The 20,000-nt window shown below is 42.4% G+C and overlaps 1 protein-coding gene across 1 annotated transcript in view; it reads left to right on the top strand.

Moving 5' to 3' along the window:
* epha10 (EPH receptor A10) overlaps positions 1-20,000 on the top strand; it is a gene marked incomplete at both ends in the record, with an annotated part of 230,214 nt that overhangs the window by 208,498 nt on the left and 1,716 nt on the right. The window contains 2 exons of the mRNA XM_079829729.1: positions 13,472-13,657; positions 13,775-13,928. Coding sequence (XP_079685855.1) covers positions 13,472-13,657; positions 13,775-13,928 — 340 coding nt within the window. The remainder of the gene's footprint in view (positions 1-13,471; positions 13,658-13,774; positions 13,929-20,000) is intronic.

The raw sequence follows: 20,000 nt of genomic DNA, 5'->3' as shown, positions 1-20,000 counted from the left end.
TTAGTTCCTTTAGTCCCTTTAGTCCCTTTAGTCCCTTCAGTCCCTTTAGTCCCTTTAGTCCCTTCAGTCCCTTTAGTCCCTTCAGTCCCTTTAGTCCCTTTAGTCCCTTCAGTCCCTTTAGTCCCTTTAGTCCCTTCAGTCCCTTCAGTCCCTTTAGTCCCCTTTAGTCCCTTCAGTCCCTTCAGTCCCTTCAGTCCCTTCAGTCCCTTTAGTCCCTTTAGTCCCTTCAGTCCCTTTAGTCCCCTTTAGTCCCTTTAGTCCCTTTAGTCCCCTTTAGTCCCTTCAGTCCCTTTAGTCCCTTTAGTCCCCTTTAGTCCCTTCAGTGCCTTCAGTCCCTTTAGTCCCTTCAGTCCCTTCAGTCCCTTCAGTCCCTTTAGTCCCTTTAGTCCCTTTAGTCCCTTTAGTCCCTTCAGTCCCTTTAGTCCCCTTTAGTCCCTTTAGTCCCTTTAGTCCCCTTTAGTCCCTTTAGTCCCCTTTAGTCCCTTTAGTCCCTTCAGTCCCTTTAGTCCCCTTTAGTCCCTTTAGTCCCTTTAGTCCCCTTTAGTCCCTTTAGTCCCTTTAGTCCCCTTTAGTCCCTTTAGTCCCCTTTAGTCCCTTTAGTCCCTTTAGTCCCCTTTAGTCCCTTCAGTCCCTTTAGTCCCCTTTAGTCCCTTTAGTCCCTTTAGTCCCCTTTAGTCCCTTTAGTCCCTTTAGTCCCTTCAGTCCCTTTAGTCCCTTTAGTCCCCTTTAGTCCCTTTAGTCCCTTTAGTCCCCTTTAGTCCCTTTAGTCCCTTTAGTCCCTTCAGTCCCTTCAGTCCCTTTAGTCCCTTTAGTCCCCTTTAGTCCCTTTAGTCCCCTTTAGTCCCTTTAGTCCCTTTAGTCCCTTCAGTCCCTTTAGTCCCTTTAGTCCCTTTAGTCCCTTTAGTCCCTTTAGTCCCCTTTAGTCCCTTTAGTCCCTTTAGTCCCTTTAGTCCCTTCAGTCCCTTTAGTCCCTTTAGTCCCCTTTAGCCCCTTCAGTCCCTTTAGTCCCCTTTAGTCCCTTTAGTCCCTTCAGTCCCTTTAGTCCCTTTAGTCCCGTTTAGTCCCTTCAGTCCCTTTAGTCCCTTTAGTCCCTTCAGTCCCTTTAGTCCCTTTAGTCCCCTTTAGTCCCTTCAGTCCCTTTAGTCCCTTTAGTCCCTTCAGTCCCTTTAGTCTCTTTAGTCCCCTTTTGTCCCTTTAGTCCCTTTAGTCCCTTCAGTCCCTTTAGTCCCTTTAGTCCCTTTAGTCCCTTCAGTCCCTTTAGTCCCTTCAGTCCCTTTAGTCCCTTTAGTCCCTTTAGTCCCTTTAGTCCCCTTTAGTCCCTTTAGTTCCTTTAGTCCCTTCAGTCCCTTTAGTCCCTTCAGTCCCTTTAGTCCCTTTAGTCCCTTCAGTCCCTTCAGTCCCTTTAGTTCCTTTAGTCCCCTTTAGTCCCTTCAGTCCCTTCAGTCCCTTTAGTCCCCTTCAGTCCCTTCAGTCCCTTTAGTTCCTTTAGTCCCCTTTAGTCCCTTCAGTCCCTTTAGTCCCTTCAGTCCCTTCAGTCCCTTTAGTCCCCTTTAGTCCCTTCAGTCCCTTTAGTTCCTTTAGTCCCTTAGTCCCCTTTAGTCCCTTTAGTCCCCTTCAGTCCCTTCAGTCCCTTTAGTCCCTTTAGTTCCTTTAGTCCCTTCAGTCCCTTTAGTCCCCTTCAGTCCCTTTAGTTCCTTTAGTCCCCTTTAGTCCCTTTAGTCCCTTCAGTCCCTTCAGTCCCTTCAGTCCCTTCAGTCCCTTTAGTCCCTTAAGTCCCTTCAGTCCCTTCAGTCCCTTTAGTCCCTTTAGTCCCTTCAGTCCCTTTAGTTCCTTTAGTCCCTTTAGTCCCTTCAGTCCCCTTTAGTTCCTTTAGTCCCCTTTAGTCCCTTTAGTTCCTTTAGTCCCCTTTAGTCCCTTTAGTCCCCTTCAGTCCCTTTAGTTCCTTCAGTCCCTTTAGTTCCTTTAGTCCCCTTTAGTCCCTTTAGTCCCTTCAGTCCCTTTAGTCCCTTTAGTTCCTTTAGTCCCCTTTAGTCCCTTTAGTCCCCTTCAGTCCCTTTAGTTCCTTCAGTCCCTTTAGTTCCTTTAGTCCCCTTTAGTTCCTTTAGTCCCCTTTAGTCCCTTTAGTTCCTTTAGTCCCCTTTAGTCCCTTTAGTCCCCTTCAGTCCCTTTAGTTCCTTTAGTCCCCTTTAGTTCCTTTAGTCCCTTTAGTTCCTTTAGTCCCCTTTAGTCCCTTTAGTCCCCTTCAGTCCCTTTAGTTCCTTCAGTCCCTTCAGTCCCTTTAGTTCCTTCAGTCCCTTCAGTCCCTTTAGTCCCTTCAGTTCCTTTTGTCCCTTTTGTCCCTTTAGTCCCTTCAGTCCCTTTAGTCTCTTCAGTTCCTTTTGTCCCTTTAGTTTGGGACTGTCATGCCTTTGAGGCACGAGCACATGTTGTTATTTAGTCTGCATGTTCTTCTCAGTGTTTCTGTCTGGTCTCAGCACAAATGTCAGACATCCTCATGTTGTGTTCGGCTCACTTTGCCCCGAGAGGATTTCCCTGTATACCTGAAAATACCAGTTAATGATATTGCATTGGACTAACACAGAGTCTACATTTCTGATACTTTTTGTTGTTGTTTTTTCCACATTGTAACACTTGTGATGTTCCCGGCCTACAAAGAATAGCTTATAAATCTCTCGTTATTCTACATCAGCACCAAATATTGGATTCAAACTTGTTTTATTTCAGTTAGGACAGGTTTTAAATTTGTTTTTGGAACTGATCGATCGTAGCCCTTCTTTATCTGAGCTTATGTGCCTCAGTTTTTGAGTGGAAAAACGTATTTGTTATTTGTGGATCAATCAGTAAAAAAAAATAAAAAAAAGCTGTCCTAATAAAAAGAAAACATGCAGACAAAAAGATTGAATCCAACATTTGCTGATGAAATGGCGTAACGAGTGATTTAAACGCTATTTTTTGTAGGGCGGTCATTTTTCACCGTGAACTCCACAAGTGTGACTGTGCCATTTTGTACAAAATAATAAGTTAAAGCACACTAGTGTGATAAACAGTGCAATTGTTTATGTAAAATTGTCGAAATGATCCACAAATAGTTTTTCCACTCAAAAACTGAGGCACATAAGCTCAGATAAAGAAGGGCTATGGTCGATCAGTTCCCAAAACAAATATAAAAGCTGTCCTAATTAAAAGAAAACAAGTTTGAATCCATTATTTGACGATGATGTAGAATAATGAGAGATTTATAAGCTCTTTTTTGTAGGCCGGGAACATCACATTTACAATGTGAAAAAACAACAACAAAAAATAAATAAATGTGAGTTCAATGCAATATCATTAACTCGTATTTTCAGGTCTTTTTTTGATGGATTTTAGGGTTTTCAACACAACACAAGAGTTAAAAGAAGATATGTTTACTGGAGAAGGGAAATAACTGAATATATTAAGGATACTCCACCCCGGACTGTCACTCCATCAAAAACTACATTACCCATAATCCTTTGCCCTGACTCATCAGCACTCATTTGCTGTGTCTCATTTCCTTCGTAGGACACACAGGCGTTGCGCTCTCACACCATTTATATAAATGAAAATGATTAATAACTTGAAAATGACTATGAAATGTTTCTTGCCTAGACAACAAAGTACTGTTCTAAACGTTTAAAAACAACTATCTGTTTGAGGTAATACGGCTTAAAAACAAAAACAAGCTCGAAACGACTTCAATTTAAACACCACATCTTCACTTGCATGTATATCTGCCGGTGCAAAGAATTGTGGGTGATCTGCAGCAGTGAAGGAGACAACTCATGCACACTCCTTACTTTTCTGAAATGACACAGCCTTGATGACGAGACACAGCTATCGTTTACAACTGTGTCTCTGGACTGGCGGCCATCTTGTCCTACCGTGAAATAGTGTCCGCTTAGAACCCCAGAGCGATTCTATTGGCTGAAAGAACTTTCAATGTATAATCTGTTCAGAGCCTGATTACAAATCTTACAAAATCACGTTTAGTTTTTTTGTCGTCTGAATTGTGTTAAAATAGTCTTTAACGTCTTGCAAATCATATGTTTTATATACTAGTATATAACCAAAGCTATAAGTTGTGGAATCAAGCATATCTCGTTCTTAGTTTTTTATTTATTTATTTAGCGTACGGTCTAGCATAGCATACAGCTACCCGATTAGCTTAGTTTATACACCACGGTTGCACAACGCATGACCCTGAAGTGTCTGAGAGACCGTGATTATCCTCCCCCTAAAACTGCCTCATCAATACGGCATCCTCAATAAACCCGTCTCCGGCGTGATGACTCCGATTGTTCAAATATAACAATTTAATAATCGCCTCATCAATACGGCATCCTCAATAAACCCGTCTCCGGCGTGTTGACTCCGATTGTTCGAATATTACAATTTAATAATTGCCTCATCGATATGTCATCCTCAATAAACCCGTCTCTGGCGTGATGACTCTGATTGTTCGAATATTACAATTTAATAATTGTTAAATCGATATGTCATCCTCAATAAACCCGTCTCTGGCGTGTTGACTCCGATTGTTCGAATATTACAATTTAATAATTGCCTCATCAATATGTCATCCTCAATAAACCCGTCTCCGGCGTGTTGACTCCGATTGTTCGAATATTACAATTTAATAATCGCCTCATCAATACGGCATCCTCAATAAACCCGTCTCCGGCGTGATGACTCCGATTGTTCAAATATAACAATTTAATAATTGCCTCATCAATACGGCATCCTCAATAAACCCGTCTCCGGCGTGATGACTCCGATTGTTCGAATATTACAATTTAATAATTGTTCAATCGATATGTCATCCTCAATAAACCCGTCTCCGGCGTGTTGACTCCGATTGTTCGAATATTACAATTTAATAATCGCCTCATCAATACGGCATCCTCAATAAACCCGTCTCCGGCGTGATGACTCCAATTGTTCGAATATTACAATTTAATAATTGCCTCATCAATACGGCATCCTCAATAAACCCGTCTCCGTTGTGATGACTCCAATTGTTCGAATATTACAATTTAATAATTGCCTCATCAATACGGCATCCTCAATAAACCCGTCTCCGTTGTGATGACTCCAATTGTTCGAATATTACAATTTAATAATTGCCTCATCCATACGGCATCCTCAATAAACCCGTCTCCGTTGTGATGACTCCAATTGTTCGAATATTACAATTTAATAATTGCCTCATCAATACGGCATCCTCAATAAACCCGTCTCTGGCGTGATGACTCCAATTGTTCGAATATTACAATTTAATAATTGCCTCATCAATACGGCATCCTCAATAAACCCGTCTCCGTTGTGATGACTCCAATTGTTCGAATATTACAATTTAATAATTGTTAAATCGATGTCATCCTCAATAAACCCGTCTCCGGCGTGTTGACTCCGATTGTTCGAATATTACAATTTAATAATTACCTCATCAATACGGCATCCTCAATAAACCCGTCTCCGTCGTGATGACTCCAATTGTTCAAATATTACAATTTAATAATTGCCTCATCAATACGGCATCCTCAATAAACCCGTCTCCGTCGTGATGACTCCAATTGTTCGAATATCACAATTTAATAATTGCCTCATCAATACGGCATCCTCAATAAACCCGTCTCCGGCGTGATGACTCCAATTGTTCAAATATTACAATTTAATAATTGCCTCATCAATACGGCATCCTCAATAAACCCGTCTCCGGGGTGATGACTCCGATTGTTCAAATATTACAATTTAATAATTGACTCATCAATACGGCATCCTCAATAAACCCGTCTCCGTCGTGATGACTCCAATTGTTCTAATATTACAATTTAATAATTGTTCAATCGATATGTCATCCTCAATAAACCCGTCTCTGGCGTGATGACTCCGATTGTTCGAATATTACAATTTAATAATTGCCTCATCAATACGGCATCCTCAATAAACCCGTCTCTGGCGTGATGACTCCAATTGTTCGAATATTACAATTTAATAATTGTTCAATCGATATGTCATCCTCAATAAACCCGTCTCCGGCGTGTTGACTCCGATTGTTCGAATATTACAATTTAATAATTGCCTCATCAATACGGCATCCTCAATAAACCCGTCTCTGGCGTGATGACTCCGATTGTTCGAATATTACAATTTAATAATTGCCTCATCAATATGTCATCCTCAATAAACCCGTCTCCGGCGTGTTGACTCCGATTGTTCGAATATTACAATTTAATAATTGCCTCATCAATACGGCATCCTCAATAAACCCGTCTCCGGCGTGTTGACTCCGATTGTTCGAATATTACAATTGAATAATTGCCTCATCAATACGGCATCCTCAATAAACCCGTCTCCGGCGTGTTGACTCCGATTGTTCGAATATTACAATTTAATAATTGCCTCATCAATACGGCATCCTCAATAAACCCGTCTCTGGCGTGATGACTCCAATTGTTCGAATATTACAATTTAATAATTGCCTCATCAATACGTCATCCTCAATAAACCCGTCTCTGGCGTGATGACTCCAATTGTTCGAATATTACAATTTAATAATTGCCTCATCAATACGGCATCCTCAATAAACCCGTCTCTGGCGTGATGACTCCAATTGTTCGAATATTACAATTTAATAATTGACTCATCAATACGGCATCCTCAATAAACCCGTCTCCGTCGTGATGACTCCAATTGTTCTAATATTACAATTTAATAATTGTTCAATCGATATGTCATCCTCAATAAACCCGTCTCTGGCGTGATGACTCCGATTGTTCGAATATTACAATTTAATAATTGCCTCATCAATACGGCATCCTCAATAAACCCGTCTCTGGCGTGATGACTCCAATTGTTCGAATATTACAATTTAATAATTGTTCAATCGATATGTCATCCTCAATAAACCCGTCTCTGGCGTGATGACTCCGATTGTTCGAATATTACAATTTAATAATTGCCTCATCAATACGGCATCCTCAATAAACCCGTCTCTGGCGTGATGACTCCAATTGTTCGAATATTACAATTTAATAATTGTTCAATCGATATGTCATCCTCAATAAACCCGTCTCCGGCGTGTTGACTCCGATTGTTCGAATATTACAATTTAATAATTGCCTCATCAATATGTCATCCTCAATAAACCCGTCTCCGGCGTGTTGACTCCGATTGTTCGAATATTACAATTTAATAATTGCCTCATCAATACGGCATCCTCAATAAACCCGTCTCCGGCGTGTTGACTCCGATTGTTCGAATATTACAATTGAATAATTGCCTCATCAATACGGCATCCTCAATAAACCCGTCTCCGGCGTGTTGACTCCGATTGTTCGAATATTACAATTTAATAATTGCCTCATCAATACGGCATCCTCAATAAACCCGTCTCTGGCGTGATGACTCCAATTGTTCGAATATTACAATTTAATAATTGCCTCATCAATACGGCATCCTCAATAAACCCGTCTCCGGCGTGATGACTCCGATTGTTCTAATATTACAATTTAATAATTGCCTCATCAATACGGCATCCTCAATAAACCCGTCTCTGGCGTGATGACTCCAATTGTTCTAATATTACAATTTAATAATTGCCTCATCAATACTGCATCCTCAATAAACCCGTCTCTGGCGTGATGACTCCGATTGTTCGAATATTACAATTTAATAATTGTTCAATCGATATGTCATCCTCAATAAACCCATCTCCGGCGTGATGACTCCAATTGTTCGAATATTACAATTTAATAATTGTTCAATCGATATGTCATCCTCAATAAACCCGTTTCCGGCGTGTTGACTCCGATTGTTCGAATATTACAATTTAATAATTGCCTCATCAATACGGCATCCTCAATAAACCCGTCTCTGGCGTGATGACTCCGATTGTTCGAATATTACAATTTAATAATTGCCTCATCAATATGTCATCCTCAATAAACCCGTCTCCGGCGTGTTGACTCCGATTGTTCGAATATTACAATTTAATAATTGCCTCATCAATACGGCATCCTCAATAAACCCGTCTCTGGCGTGATGACTCCAATTGTTCGAATATTACAATTTAATAATTGCCTCATCAATATGTCATCCTCAATAAACCCGTCTCCGGCGTGTTGACTCCGATTGTTCGAATATTACAATTTAATAATTGCCTCATCAATACGGCATCCTCAATAAACCCGTCTCCGGCGTGTTGACTCCGATTGTTCGAATATTACAATTTAATAATTGCCTCATCAATATGTCATCCTCAATAAACCCGTCTCCGGCGTGTTGACTCCGATTGTTCGAATATTACAATTTAATAATTGCCTCATCAATACGGCATCCTCAATTAACCCGTCTCCGGCGTGATGACTCCGATTGTTCGAATATTACAATTTAATAATTGCCTCATCAATATGTCATCCTCAATAAACCCGTCTCCGGCGTGTTGACTCCGATTGTTCGAATATTACAATTTAATAATTGCCTCATCAATATGTCATCCTCAATAAACCCGTCTCCGGCGTGTTGACTCCGATTGTTCGAATATTACAATTTAATAATTGCCTCATCAATATGTCATCCTCAATAAACCCGTCTCCGGCGTGTTGACTCCGATTGTTCGAATATTACAATTTAATAATTGCCTCATCAATATGTCATCCTCAATAAACCCGTCTCCGGCGTGTTGACTCCGATTGTTCGAATATTACAATTTAATAATTGCCTCATCAATATGTCATCCTCAATAAACCCGTCTCCGGCGTGTTGACTCCGATTGTTCGAATATTACAATTTAATAATTGCCTCATCAATATGTCATCCTCAATAAACCCGTCTCCGGCGTGTTGACTCCGATTGTTCGAATATTACAATTTAATAATTGCCTCATCAATATGTCATCCTCAATAAACCCGTCTCCGGCGTGTTGACTCCGATTGTTCGAATATTACAATTTAATAATTGCCTCATCAATATGTCATCCTCAATAAACCCGTCTCCGGCGTGTTGACTCCGATTGTTCGAATATTACAATTTAATAATTGCCTCATCAATACGGCATCCTCAATAAACCCGTCTCTGGCGTGATGACTCCGATTGTTCGAATATTACAATTTAATAATTGTTAAATCGATATGTCATCCTCAATAAACCCGTCTCTGGCGTGATGACTCCAATTGTTCGAATATTACAATTTAATAATTGCCTCATCAATACGGCATCCTCAATAAACCCGTCTCTGGCGTGTTGACTCCGATTGTTCAAATATTACAATTTAATAATTGCCTCATCAATACGGCATCCTCAATAAACCTGTCTCCGGCGTGATGACTCCGATTGTTCGAATATTACAATTTAATAATTGTTCAATCGATATGTCATCCTCAATAAACCCGTCTCTGGCGTGATGACTCTGATTGTTCGAATATTATAATTTAATAATTGTTAAATCGATATGTCATCCTCAATAAACCTGTTTCCGTCGTGATGACTCCGATAGTTCGAATATTACAATTTAATAATTGCCTCATCAATACGGCATCCTCAATAAACCTGTCTCCGGCGTGATGACTCCGATTGTTCGAATATTACAATTTAATAATTGTTCAATCGATATGTCATCCTCAATAAACCCGTCTCTGGCGTGTTGACTCCGATTGTTCGAATATTACAATTTAATAATTGTTCAATCGATATGTCATCCTCAATAAACCCGTCTCTGGCGTGATGACTCCGATTGTTCGAATATTCCGATCTATTATGACCTCTGACCTGTAAAGTTGTCCGAATAATAATCATACACTGTTTGTTGATTGGCCAGAGGAGAACTGCCCCCCCGACTGAGCCTGGTTTCTCCCAATTTTTATTTTCCTCCATTCTGCTCCTGATGGGGTTTTGGTTTCCTTGCCACTGTCGCCTCTGGCTTGGCTTGCTCATTTGGGGAAACTACATTTTTCTACATTTTTCAACTAAATATCCAAATAAATCTAATTAATAAACTAAATTAACCTTATAAACGAAATTACTGATCTAAAGCCCACACTGTCACTGTATGATAGTTGAAATGAACTGATGACATCACAGTTTTCTCCAGAGCAGCTGTACGGCTGAATAAAATTATGCTGCATTATTTTCCTGTATAACACTGTGAAGCTGCTTTGAAACAATCTACATTGTTAAAAGCGCTATATAAAAAAAGTTGACTTGACTTGACTTGACTTACCCTAGATTTTAAAAGTCAGGCATTTAAAACAGCTACCACGTTGGGTCCTAAGCGGACACTATTTCACGGTAGGACCTGATTTGTCATGACACCAGCCCAGAGTCTGCAGCCAAGATGGCCGCCACACCTGAGCCCTCAGGCAAGATGGCCGCCACGACAGAGTCTCCAATCCCAGAGTCGTCTTCAGAGTGTGCCGAGTAACACATGCAAAACCTCGCAGTGAATGAGTCTGGGCTTAGACCCCAGTGAGGGTATGAAAAAAAAATGGTAACACTTTAGTTTAGGCTCCAATTCTTACTATTAACTAGTAGCTTAATACATTTACATTTACATGTATGCATTTAGCAGACGCTTTTATCCAAAGCGACTTACAACTTGAGAGTTCAGGAAGCGATTGATCATGAAGAGTCGAGTAAGCGCAACAAGTGCCTGAAATACTGCTCAGTGTAGCACAGGCTAGAGTAGGGATGGAAAAAGGGAAGAAAGAGGAAAAGAAAGGTTTTTTTTATGAGGTTAAGTGCTCACGGAAGAGATTAGTTTTTATTTGACTTTTGAATGTTGTCAATGATTCTGCGTTTCGGATGGCGGTGGGAAGATCGTTCCACCAGCTGGGAACATTGAATGAGAATGTTCTGGAAAGGGATTTTTTGATTGTCATTTTAGGACGGCTCAGCCTCAGTGAGGGTATGAAAAAAGAAAAGAAAATGGTAACACTTTAGTTTCGGGTCCAATTCTCACTATTAACTAGTAGCTTATTAGTATGCATATTAGGATATTGGCTATTTATTATTACTTATACAGCAAATATTAACGCCTTATTCTGCATGACCATATTGTACATCCCGTAATCATACAATGTAGGCAGGTTTATAATCACTGAGATCCGAATGTATAGTTAGGGGTGTTCGAGGACATGATCCCCGAGAAAAATGTGATTTCCATGATCTACACATGTGCAGATGTTCTGAACGCCAAAAAATTAGATAACCATGTCAGTAAGCAGATATGACTGATAAAGTTTGTCCATTTTCGTCTGTGAAGACAGTAAACACATGTTTAACTGATATTTATATGTTTTATGAATAATTTTCATAGACATGTTGATTTACTGAAGACTAACAGGAAAGCTAGGGAACTAAATGTATTAAATTAATTCACAATATGCACACATTTATTACTAATCTTATGCCCAATACAGGCTTTTTTATTTACTGAATGCTACAAATGGAATTTTATTAATTTACAATATGCACACATTCATTACTAATAATCTTATGCTTTATCTGAAGAAAACGCCTTTGTTAATATTTCTTGTTTGTTAATTATATTATAAATGACATTACATAGGCCTATTTCAATTCAAAATGACGAAATTAGACAAAAGTTTATAAATTTTCCTGAATATTTTTGTCATTGTTTCACCATTTCTGACGTACAGAAGCAGCTCAGATATGAAATGTTTAGTTTAGTCAAATCTCGCACTTGACGTCGAGTCGCTGCTCAGATTCGCGCTCAGCCTCAGCAGCTTCTGTGAACATAAAGCCCGCCTACTCTGATTTGATTGGTTTTCTCAAATATGTTGACATTGACGAGCGATGACAGACCAATGAGAGCTCAGATCAACACACACACCTCTGCTTCTGACGAATTGAAGAACACACTGATTAAAAGACGGGATGAAGCCGAAGCCGAAGCCAGTTTCATATGTTATAAAGGCTAATCACACATTTTTTAGGGGGACTGGACAGAAGTTTAAAGGGCCTATTGACGCCCATGTGTCTGGGCAAAGGATTATGGGTAATGTAGTCCTTGATAGAGTGACAGTCCGGGGTGGAGTGCCCTCTGGTGGTAATTTTGTGCTTTGTGCTTAAAGGGTTAGTTCACCCAAAAATTAAAATTCTGTCATTAATTACTTACCCTCATGTCGTTTGACACCCGTCAGACCTCCGTTCATCTTCGGAACAGAAATGAAGATATTTTAGTGTAAATCTGATGCTGAGAAAGGCCTCCATTGGCTCAATGGCACGGTTCACTCTCAAGACGCTTAAAAGACACTAAAGACGTCGATACAAAGTCCATCTCACTACAGTGGTTCTAAAATAACTTTATGAATCGGCGAGAATAGTTTTTGTGCGCAAAAAAACACTAAATAACGACTTGTATAGTGATAATGATTTCAAAACAAAGCATCATGAAGCTTCGAAGCGTTATGAATCACTGAGTCGAATCATGATTTGGATCGCGTGTCAAACCGCCAAACTGCTGAAATTTGGCGATTCAAACCGCTGAATCGACTCACTGATTCATAACGCTCTGAACCGCTGAATCGACTCACTGATTCATAACGCTCTGAAGCTTCATGATGCCTTGTTTTGAAATCGTCATCGCTATATAAGTCGTTATTTAGGGTTTTTTTGCGCACAGAAACTATTCTCGCCGATTCATAAAGTTATTGTAGAGCCGCTGTAGTGAGATGGACTTTGTAACTTTAGTCTTTAGTGTCTTTTAAGGGTCTTGAGAGTGTAAAGTTGAGCCAATGGAGGCCTTTCAGAGCATCAGCTTTACACTAAAATATCTTCATTTGTGTCTGAAGATGAACGGAGGTCTGACGGGTGTCCAACCACATGAGGCTCAGTCATTAATGACACGATTTACATTTTTGGGTGAACTAACCCTTTAAAACAAGAACAAACATCTGTCAGTGAGTCAGAAGATCATCTTGTTTTCCCTTTAAGTTGATTTCTCTGACTCAGATATGAATTCTTGTTTTAAGCACAAACTCAATTCATTTTCATGATTTTTAAAATAATTTTTCTTCTCCAGTAAATGTGTCTTGAAAATGTTCAGACATTTGTGCTGCAAAACGAGACTTTTTTTAAAGTTCTGTCAAAATGTAAAACATCTTGTGTAATGTTGAACTGTTGTATTTTTCTATCTTTGTTTGGTTTTTATTTTATCGTATTTATGCAACGCTCGTGTAACCTGTAGGAAATAAATAAATCAAATACATGTTTGTAGATAAAGACGGCATATCTATCTAGAAATGTTTCACAAGAAAATACTTTCAATTTCACATTTAATTCAACTTTACTTGCTATTCTGTACTGTTTATTTTACTTGGATATATTTATATGCTAACAGTTTCCGAGAGTAAATGTCTACATCAATAACATGTCCAGTGATGTCAGAATGTGTGACGAGCGCCCTTTGACCTTTGAGACGTGTCCTCAGGGGACTTCGGCGAGGTGTGCCGCGGATGCCTGAAGCTGCCCAGCAAACGCGAGCTTCCCGTGGCCATAAAGACGCTCCGCTCCGGATGCTCCGAGAAACAGAGGCGCTCCTTCCTCAGCGAGGCCGGGATTCTGGGACAGTTCGATCACGCCAACATCGTCCGTCTGGAGGGAGTCATCACCAGAGGTCAGTGCAGACAGAGAGAGATTCCTCGCAGGATAGGGAAACACAAAGAATTAGGGATGGCCTTCGCCTGAAAGAGATTCAGGGGGAGGAATAGATGGCATGTCCTTCCATTGAAAGAGAATAAAGAAGGAATGAGCCGCTTGTCCAGCTTCAGTAATGGAAAAGAGAACGATAAGCCATCGATTGGACGCTTTTATTGGGAAGTGGAGCTGGATAAATGGGCCGGTCCTCAAAAGTGCCAGGACAGAAAGGCAGGGGAGGGTCGATACATGTGGGATGGATGAGGGAAAAGATCAAAGACAATGAGGAGCTGTAGATGTTATGACCTCCGGGAAGGACGAGAAGAATCCAGGGAAACTGGGAGAACAGATCCGTCGTTAGATTGATCGATGTGGAGCTCCTGGAGATGAAGCAGACGGATGGGTTTGCCGAAGGGATGAGCAGATGAGCTGATATTAGTCTGGGACTTTGAGTATTAGTGCTGGAGGAATTATTAACATTGATTCTACATGCAGAACGTGATGGAAGGTGTGTGTGTGTGTGTGTGTTAGAGAAGTGGCTTCAGGAGTTTACATGACATTACTCTGAACAACATAAATTAAAAAGTGTTTGTCTCTTCTGCTCACCTTCTGCTTTATTTGATCAAGCTGTTTTCTATGTTCATATACACCGATCAGGCATAACATTATGACCGCGCTGATGATCTACTGTTAGTGGGTGGGATATATTAGGCAGCAAGTGAACATTTTGTCCTCAGAGTTGATGTGTAAGAAGCAGGAAAAATGGGCAAGCGTAATGTGGCGTTCACACCGGACGCGATTGACGCGAATAAATCGCGCTATTCGCGCGAAGGTGGACGCTTGAACATTTTGAGTTTACTCGCTTCATTCGCGCGTGACATTCACTTCACAACAGACGTGAACTCGCCTCATGGGCGGGGCTTCTGCCAGAGGCTCGTCTCGTTGAGAAATGGCTGACATGGGCTGTGTTTACACATATTTTTTTGTTAAAATCTACTGTTAATGTGTGACAACTTTTTCAGTCAATAATGTAGTTGTTTAAAGCTCAAATCTGTGGTTTATTTATATAAAGAGTGCCTATTTGAACATTTTATCTGGTGTTTTCGGAGTTGTGAGCTCCAGTGGATCAGCTCAGCTCATTAACCCGGTGAGAGCAGCCTTTCCTCGGCCAGTCCTTCTGCTTTCTGCCGCTGGCTCTGATGTCTCTGGTACCCCTTTTCCACCAAGGCAGTGCTAGAGCTAGTTCAGAGCCAGAGCTAGTCCCAGTTCATAGTTGGTTCGACTGAGGAGCCTTCTAAGAACTGTTTGCTTTTCCACATGCTGAGAGCCACGACAGAGCCAGTCTTACGTCACTGTACACGTCTCATCTCTCTCAGCAACGCTAGCGAGGCAGCGGCAGTGTTGCCAAGTCTACGGTTTTCCCGCGGGCTGTTTTTCATGTCCGCGGGTTGAAGCGACCCCAATTATATGATATTTAGCCCCGGGAATGCGAATTTTAGTAGGCAACCATGCCAAAAAAACACACATTTTACCCCCAAATGTGATTTTTATCGGGGAAGCCCCCCTGAAACGCGATTGGGCTTGTTTTGAGTAGCAATTGGGCGGGTTTTGTTGTGAAAACCTGGCAACCCTGGGCAGCGGAAACACAAACACAACAGGCTTGTTCGAGATGCATCAGCGCTGTGGAGACCGTTCCACGTATGATATACAATTTAAAAAAACGCATGAGTGAATCAATAGCATAAGGAGTCGTATGCTCTCGCTTAGGGTTGTGCCGATGGACGATATCACGATGGAGCGCCACCATCGTGATGCCACGCCCCCGTTGCGAGTGCGACACACACTAATCCGCTTCTAAAGTATTAGTTAAACTAAAAACTTAGCAGGGATTGCTCTGTAAATTAAATTGAGAATGTAACTAATGCATATATGCTATTTTAAATACTGTAGTCTATGCCAGATATATATAGCCTACATTTTGAAATCATTTGAGGCTGAAACATCCATAAGCATGCGTGTTTATTTTAGCACTTCCGTCAGTGAAACAACACAGCCTATAAAACATTTAAACGATTTTCAGTAAATAATGGTTACCTCAAGAATATAAGAAAATTAAATATTAGTTAGAAAAATATTTGATTCATACTATTTCCCCGCAAAGATGCGTCATATACCGCCCTGCGCTTTGAGAGGAATGTGGGACAAAATGTCTGAAGAGCGGTTTTTATCTTCCACAAGGTCAAGACATTTAGGCAATGTTTGATTATTCACTGCCAGAGAAAACGAAACTAAAATCACCGGCGTGTGTGAAATGCGCTATTCAAATAAACAAAACTTGACGTGCCTTACTAAGTTTAATAACAAGAACAAACTGTGTTAAATACAATTTGAAGTAAAAAAGTTATACTTTCCCACAAAGGATGTGAATAGTTATATAATAGACTTAATTATAAGCAAACGAAAGGAAGAAACGTTTATAATCCCCTGCGAACATGGGTGCGACGTGAGTGAAGATTTGGGAAAAGAAACGAGATGTCCATGTCCATAAGGATAAAATGGACTAGGCCTATTGTTAAAATTCACGGAAAATCGAGTGACCAGATCCAGATCACAAAACAGAATGAAAAAGAGCTCTCTGACCATTATTTCCTTTGTAGGCTAAACAAAGCTTTGTGCTTCACTCCTGTGGTAATATTCACGTGAAACAGCTTCACATACAAAACACTGGGTTAGTAAAATAACAAAATTATTTTTTAAAAGTAGAAAATAGTATTTATGTAAAGAGATATATTAAAATATAAAGAGCTCAACTCTTAAGTGGAAGGAAGCTATTTTTCCCCCTCACGTGCAACCTAGCGGATGAGTCATTATTTGGGTTAGTAAAAATAACGAAATTATAGTTTTTTAAGTAGAAAATAGTATTTATGTAAAGAGATATAGTATATTATCTACCTATTTACCTAATTTACCCCCCCCCCCCCCCAAAAAAAAAGACGATATCATCGACCATCACGATGTTTTACTGTAAACATCGTCAACTGCCAATTTAGGGGACATCGCCCAACCCTACTCTCACTGGACTCGTTATCATACGCCGATCAGTCTCTGCACCGCTGCGAACAAGCCTTCCATGAACAATGCAAACATTGCGTTACTATTGATTCACATATGGCTTTACGATCCTACATCGGCATCAAAACAACGAAAACACAGCGAATCCAACGCATTCATGCAGTTCGCCGTAATTTGTACAGACGGAGATTACAAACGAGCAGCTGCTGTTAGCTCCATTAGCTGCTATTTCACAATGGCGGATCTCCAGTTTGTGTTGGTCTTGTTGACTCCGCCCCCAGCGCCTGACGGAATCGGTTCTTACTTCTAGCCCTGTTCTAGCCCAGCAATGTTCTGGTGCTACTTCTCCTGGCTCGGAGCTGGGCTTTGGGTGTGGAAACACAAAGAACCGATTTGAAACTAGGCTCTGGCTCCGATCTAGCTCTAGCTCTGCCTTGGTGGAAAAGGGGTACATGCTGTGTCTCGAGCTATAATTCGTCTTGTAATGGCTGATCTTTGCTCTCATGGATCTATAATTTGTTCCCTGGCAAATCGTTTAGGCTGAGGGCAAAGAGAAGTTTCATTACTTTTTTATTTTTAGGCTATAACTGTATGTTACAGTTGTAACGTTAGCCTACTAGCACTGACTTTGAATGTTTGACTGAATTGTTTGCTTTATTTCATGTGTAACTTATTATACATTTTACTTATACTTTTGTATTATTGATCATACATAAACTTGCATTTAACAGAAAGAGACTGGGTTGTGTTTCATGTCATTTAATGTTATCACAGTGATAATCATATTGTCTGAACCAGATATTAATATACAGATTTTCTCCTCATTGTTGTCACTACTAGAGCAAGCTCCTGATTGGTTAATGCGGCGCGAATATCCGCCAAAGTTCAGATTTTTCAACTTGAGCGATTCACACGAATCACGCGTTCAAACCGCTCAATTCGCGTCAATCGCGCGAATCACGCCGCAGAATGCCATTTCGCGTCTCTGCATTGACTTAACATGTAAATCACTCGCGCGAATCGCGTCCGGTGTGAACGCAGCATAAGGATTTGAGCGAATTGACAAGGGCCAGATTGTGACGGCTAGAAGACTGGGTCAGAGCATCTCCAAAACAGGGTCATGGAGGACCAGTGGAGAACCGGCCACAGGGTCATGAAGGACCAGTGGAGAACCGGCCACAGGGTCATGAAGGACCAGTGGAGAACCGGCCACAGGGTCATGAAGGACCAGTGGAGAACCGGCCACAGGGTCATGAAGGACCAGTGGAGAACCGGCCACAGGGTCATGAAGGACCAGTGGAGAACCGGCCACAGGGTCATGAAGGACCAGTGGAGAACCGGCCACAGGGTCATGGAGGACCAGTGGAGAACCGGCCACAGGGTCATGGAGGACCAGTGGAGAACCGGCCACAGGGTCATGAAGGACCAGTGGAGAACCGGCCACAGGGTCATGGAGGACCAGTGGAGAACCGGCCACAGGGTCATGGAGGACCAGTGGAGAACCGGCCACAGGGTCATGAAGGACCAGTGGAGAACCGGCCACAGGGTCATGGAGGACCAGTGGAGAACCGGCCACAGGGTCATGGAGGACCAGTGGAGAACCGGCCACAGGGTCATGGAGGACCAGTGGAGAACCGGCCACAGGGTCATGGAGGACCAGTGGAGAACCGGCCACAGGGTCATGGAGGACCAGTGGAGAACCGGCCACAGGGTCATGGAGGACCAGTGGAGAACCGGCCACAGGGTCATGGAGGACCAGTGGAGAACCGGCCACAGGGTCATGAAGGACCAGTGGAGAACCGGCCACAGGGTCATGAAGGACCAGTGGAGAACCGGCCACAGGGTCATGGAGGACCAGTGGAGAACCGGCCACAGGGTCATGGAGGACCAGTGGAGAACCGGCCACAGGGTCATGAAGGACCAGTGGAGAACCGGCCACAGGGTCATGAAGGACCAGTGGAGAACCGGCCACAGGGTCATGAAGGACCAGTGGAGAACCGGCCACAGGGTCATGAAGGACCAGTGGAGAACCGGCCACAGGGTCATGAAGGACCAGTGGAGAACCGGCCACAGGGTCATGAAGGACCAGTGGAGAACCGGCCACAGGGTCATGGAGGACCAGTGGAGAACCGGCCACAGGGTCATGGAGGACCAGTGGAGAACCGGCCACAGGGTCATGGAGGACCAGTGGAGAACCGGCCACAGGGTCATGGAGGACCAGTGGAGAACCGGCCACAGGGTCATGGAGGACCAGTGGAGAACCGGCCACAGGGTCATGGAGGACCAGTGGAGAACCGGCCACAGGGTCATGGAGGACCAGTGGAGAACCAGCCACAGGGTCATGGAGGACCAGTGGAGAACCAGCCACAGGGTCATGGAGGACCAGTGGAGAACCGGCCACAGGGTCATGGAGGACCAGTGGAGAACCGGCCACAGGGTCATGAAGGACCAGTGGAGAACCGGCCACAGGGTCATGAAGGACCAGTGGAGAACCGGCCACAGGGTCATGAAGGACCAGTGGAGAACCGGCCACAGGGTCATGGAGGACCAGTGGAGAACCGGCCACAGGGTCATGAAGGACCAGTGGAGAACCGGCCACAGGGTCATGGGCGGCCGAGGCTCATTGATGGAGCAATGGAGGAAGGCGGCCTGGTCTGATGATCACGTGTTCTTCTACATCTCGTGGATGGCCGGGTGTGTGTGTGTGGCTTACCTGGGGAACACATGGCCCCAGGTGCACTATGGGAAGAAGGCGTGGCAGCGGAGGCAGTTATATTTATTTACATTACAAAACTGAACTGATTCTTGTTTGAATCGTTTTGTTTATAAATAGAGAGTAAGAGGCTGTTTATGCAGTGGCATTTTGGCGAGGATAAATTGAGATTTTGGGATTAAATGAGCTTTTCTAAGTGTGTGTGTGTGTGTGTGTGTGTGTGTGTGTGTGTGTGTGTGTGTGTGTGTGTGTGTGTGTGTGTGTGTGTGTGTGTGTGTGTGGTGTGTGTGTGTGGTGTGTGTGTGTGGTGTGTGTGTGTGTGTAACAGCAGATGTTCGTGTTGGAATAATTGGTGGCCTTATCACAGCAAGCCTCTTAATGACTCTAATCTTTCTCCCTGACATCTCCATCTCCACCTGCAAATCTCAATTTTTCCTGTCGTTTACCTCCTGAGAGCGACACCCCTCCTCTTCTTCCTCTTCTTCCTCTTCTTCCTCTTCTTCCTCTTCTTCCTCTTCTCCTCTTCTCCCTCATCTCC

Source organism: Gobio gobio (genome assembly GCF_949357685.1).
Source record: "Gobio gobio genome assembly, chromosome: 11".
Lineage (NCBI taxonomy): Eukaryota > Metazoa > Chordata > Actinopteri > Cypriniformes > Gobionidae > Gobio > Gobio gobio.
This window is presented reverse-complemented; position numbering and strand designations above follow the sequence as displayed.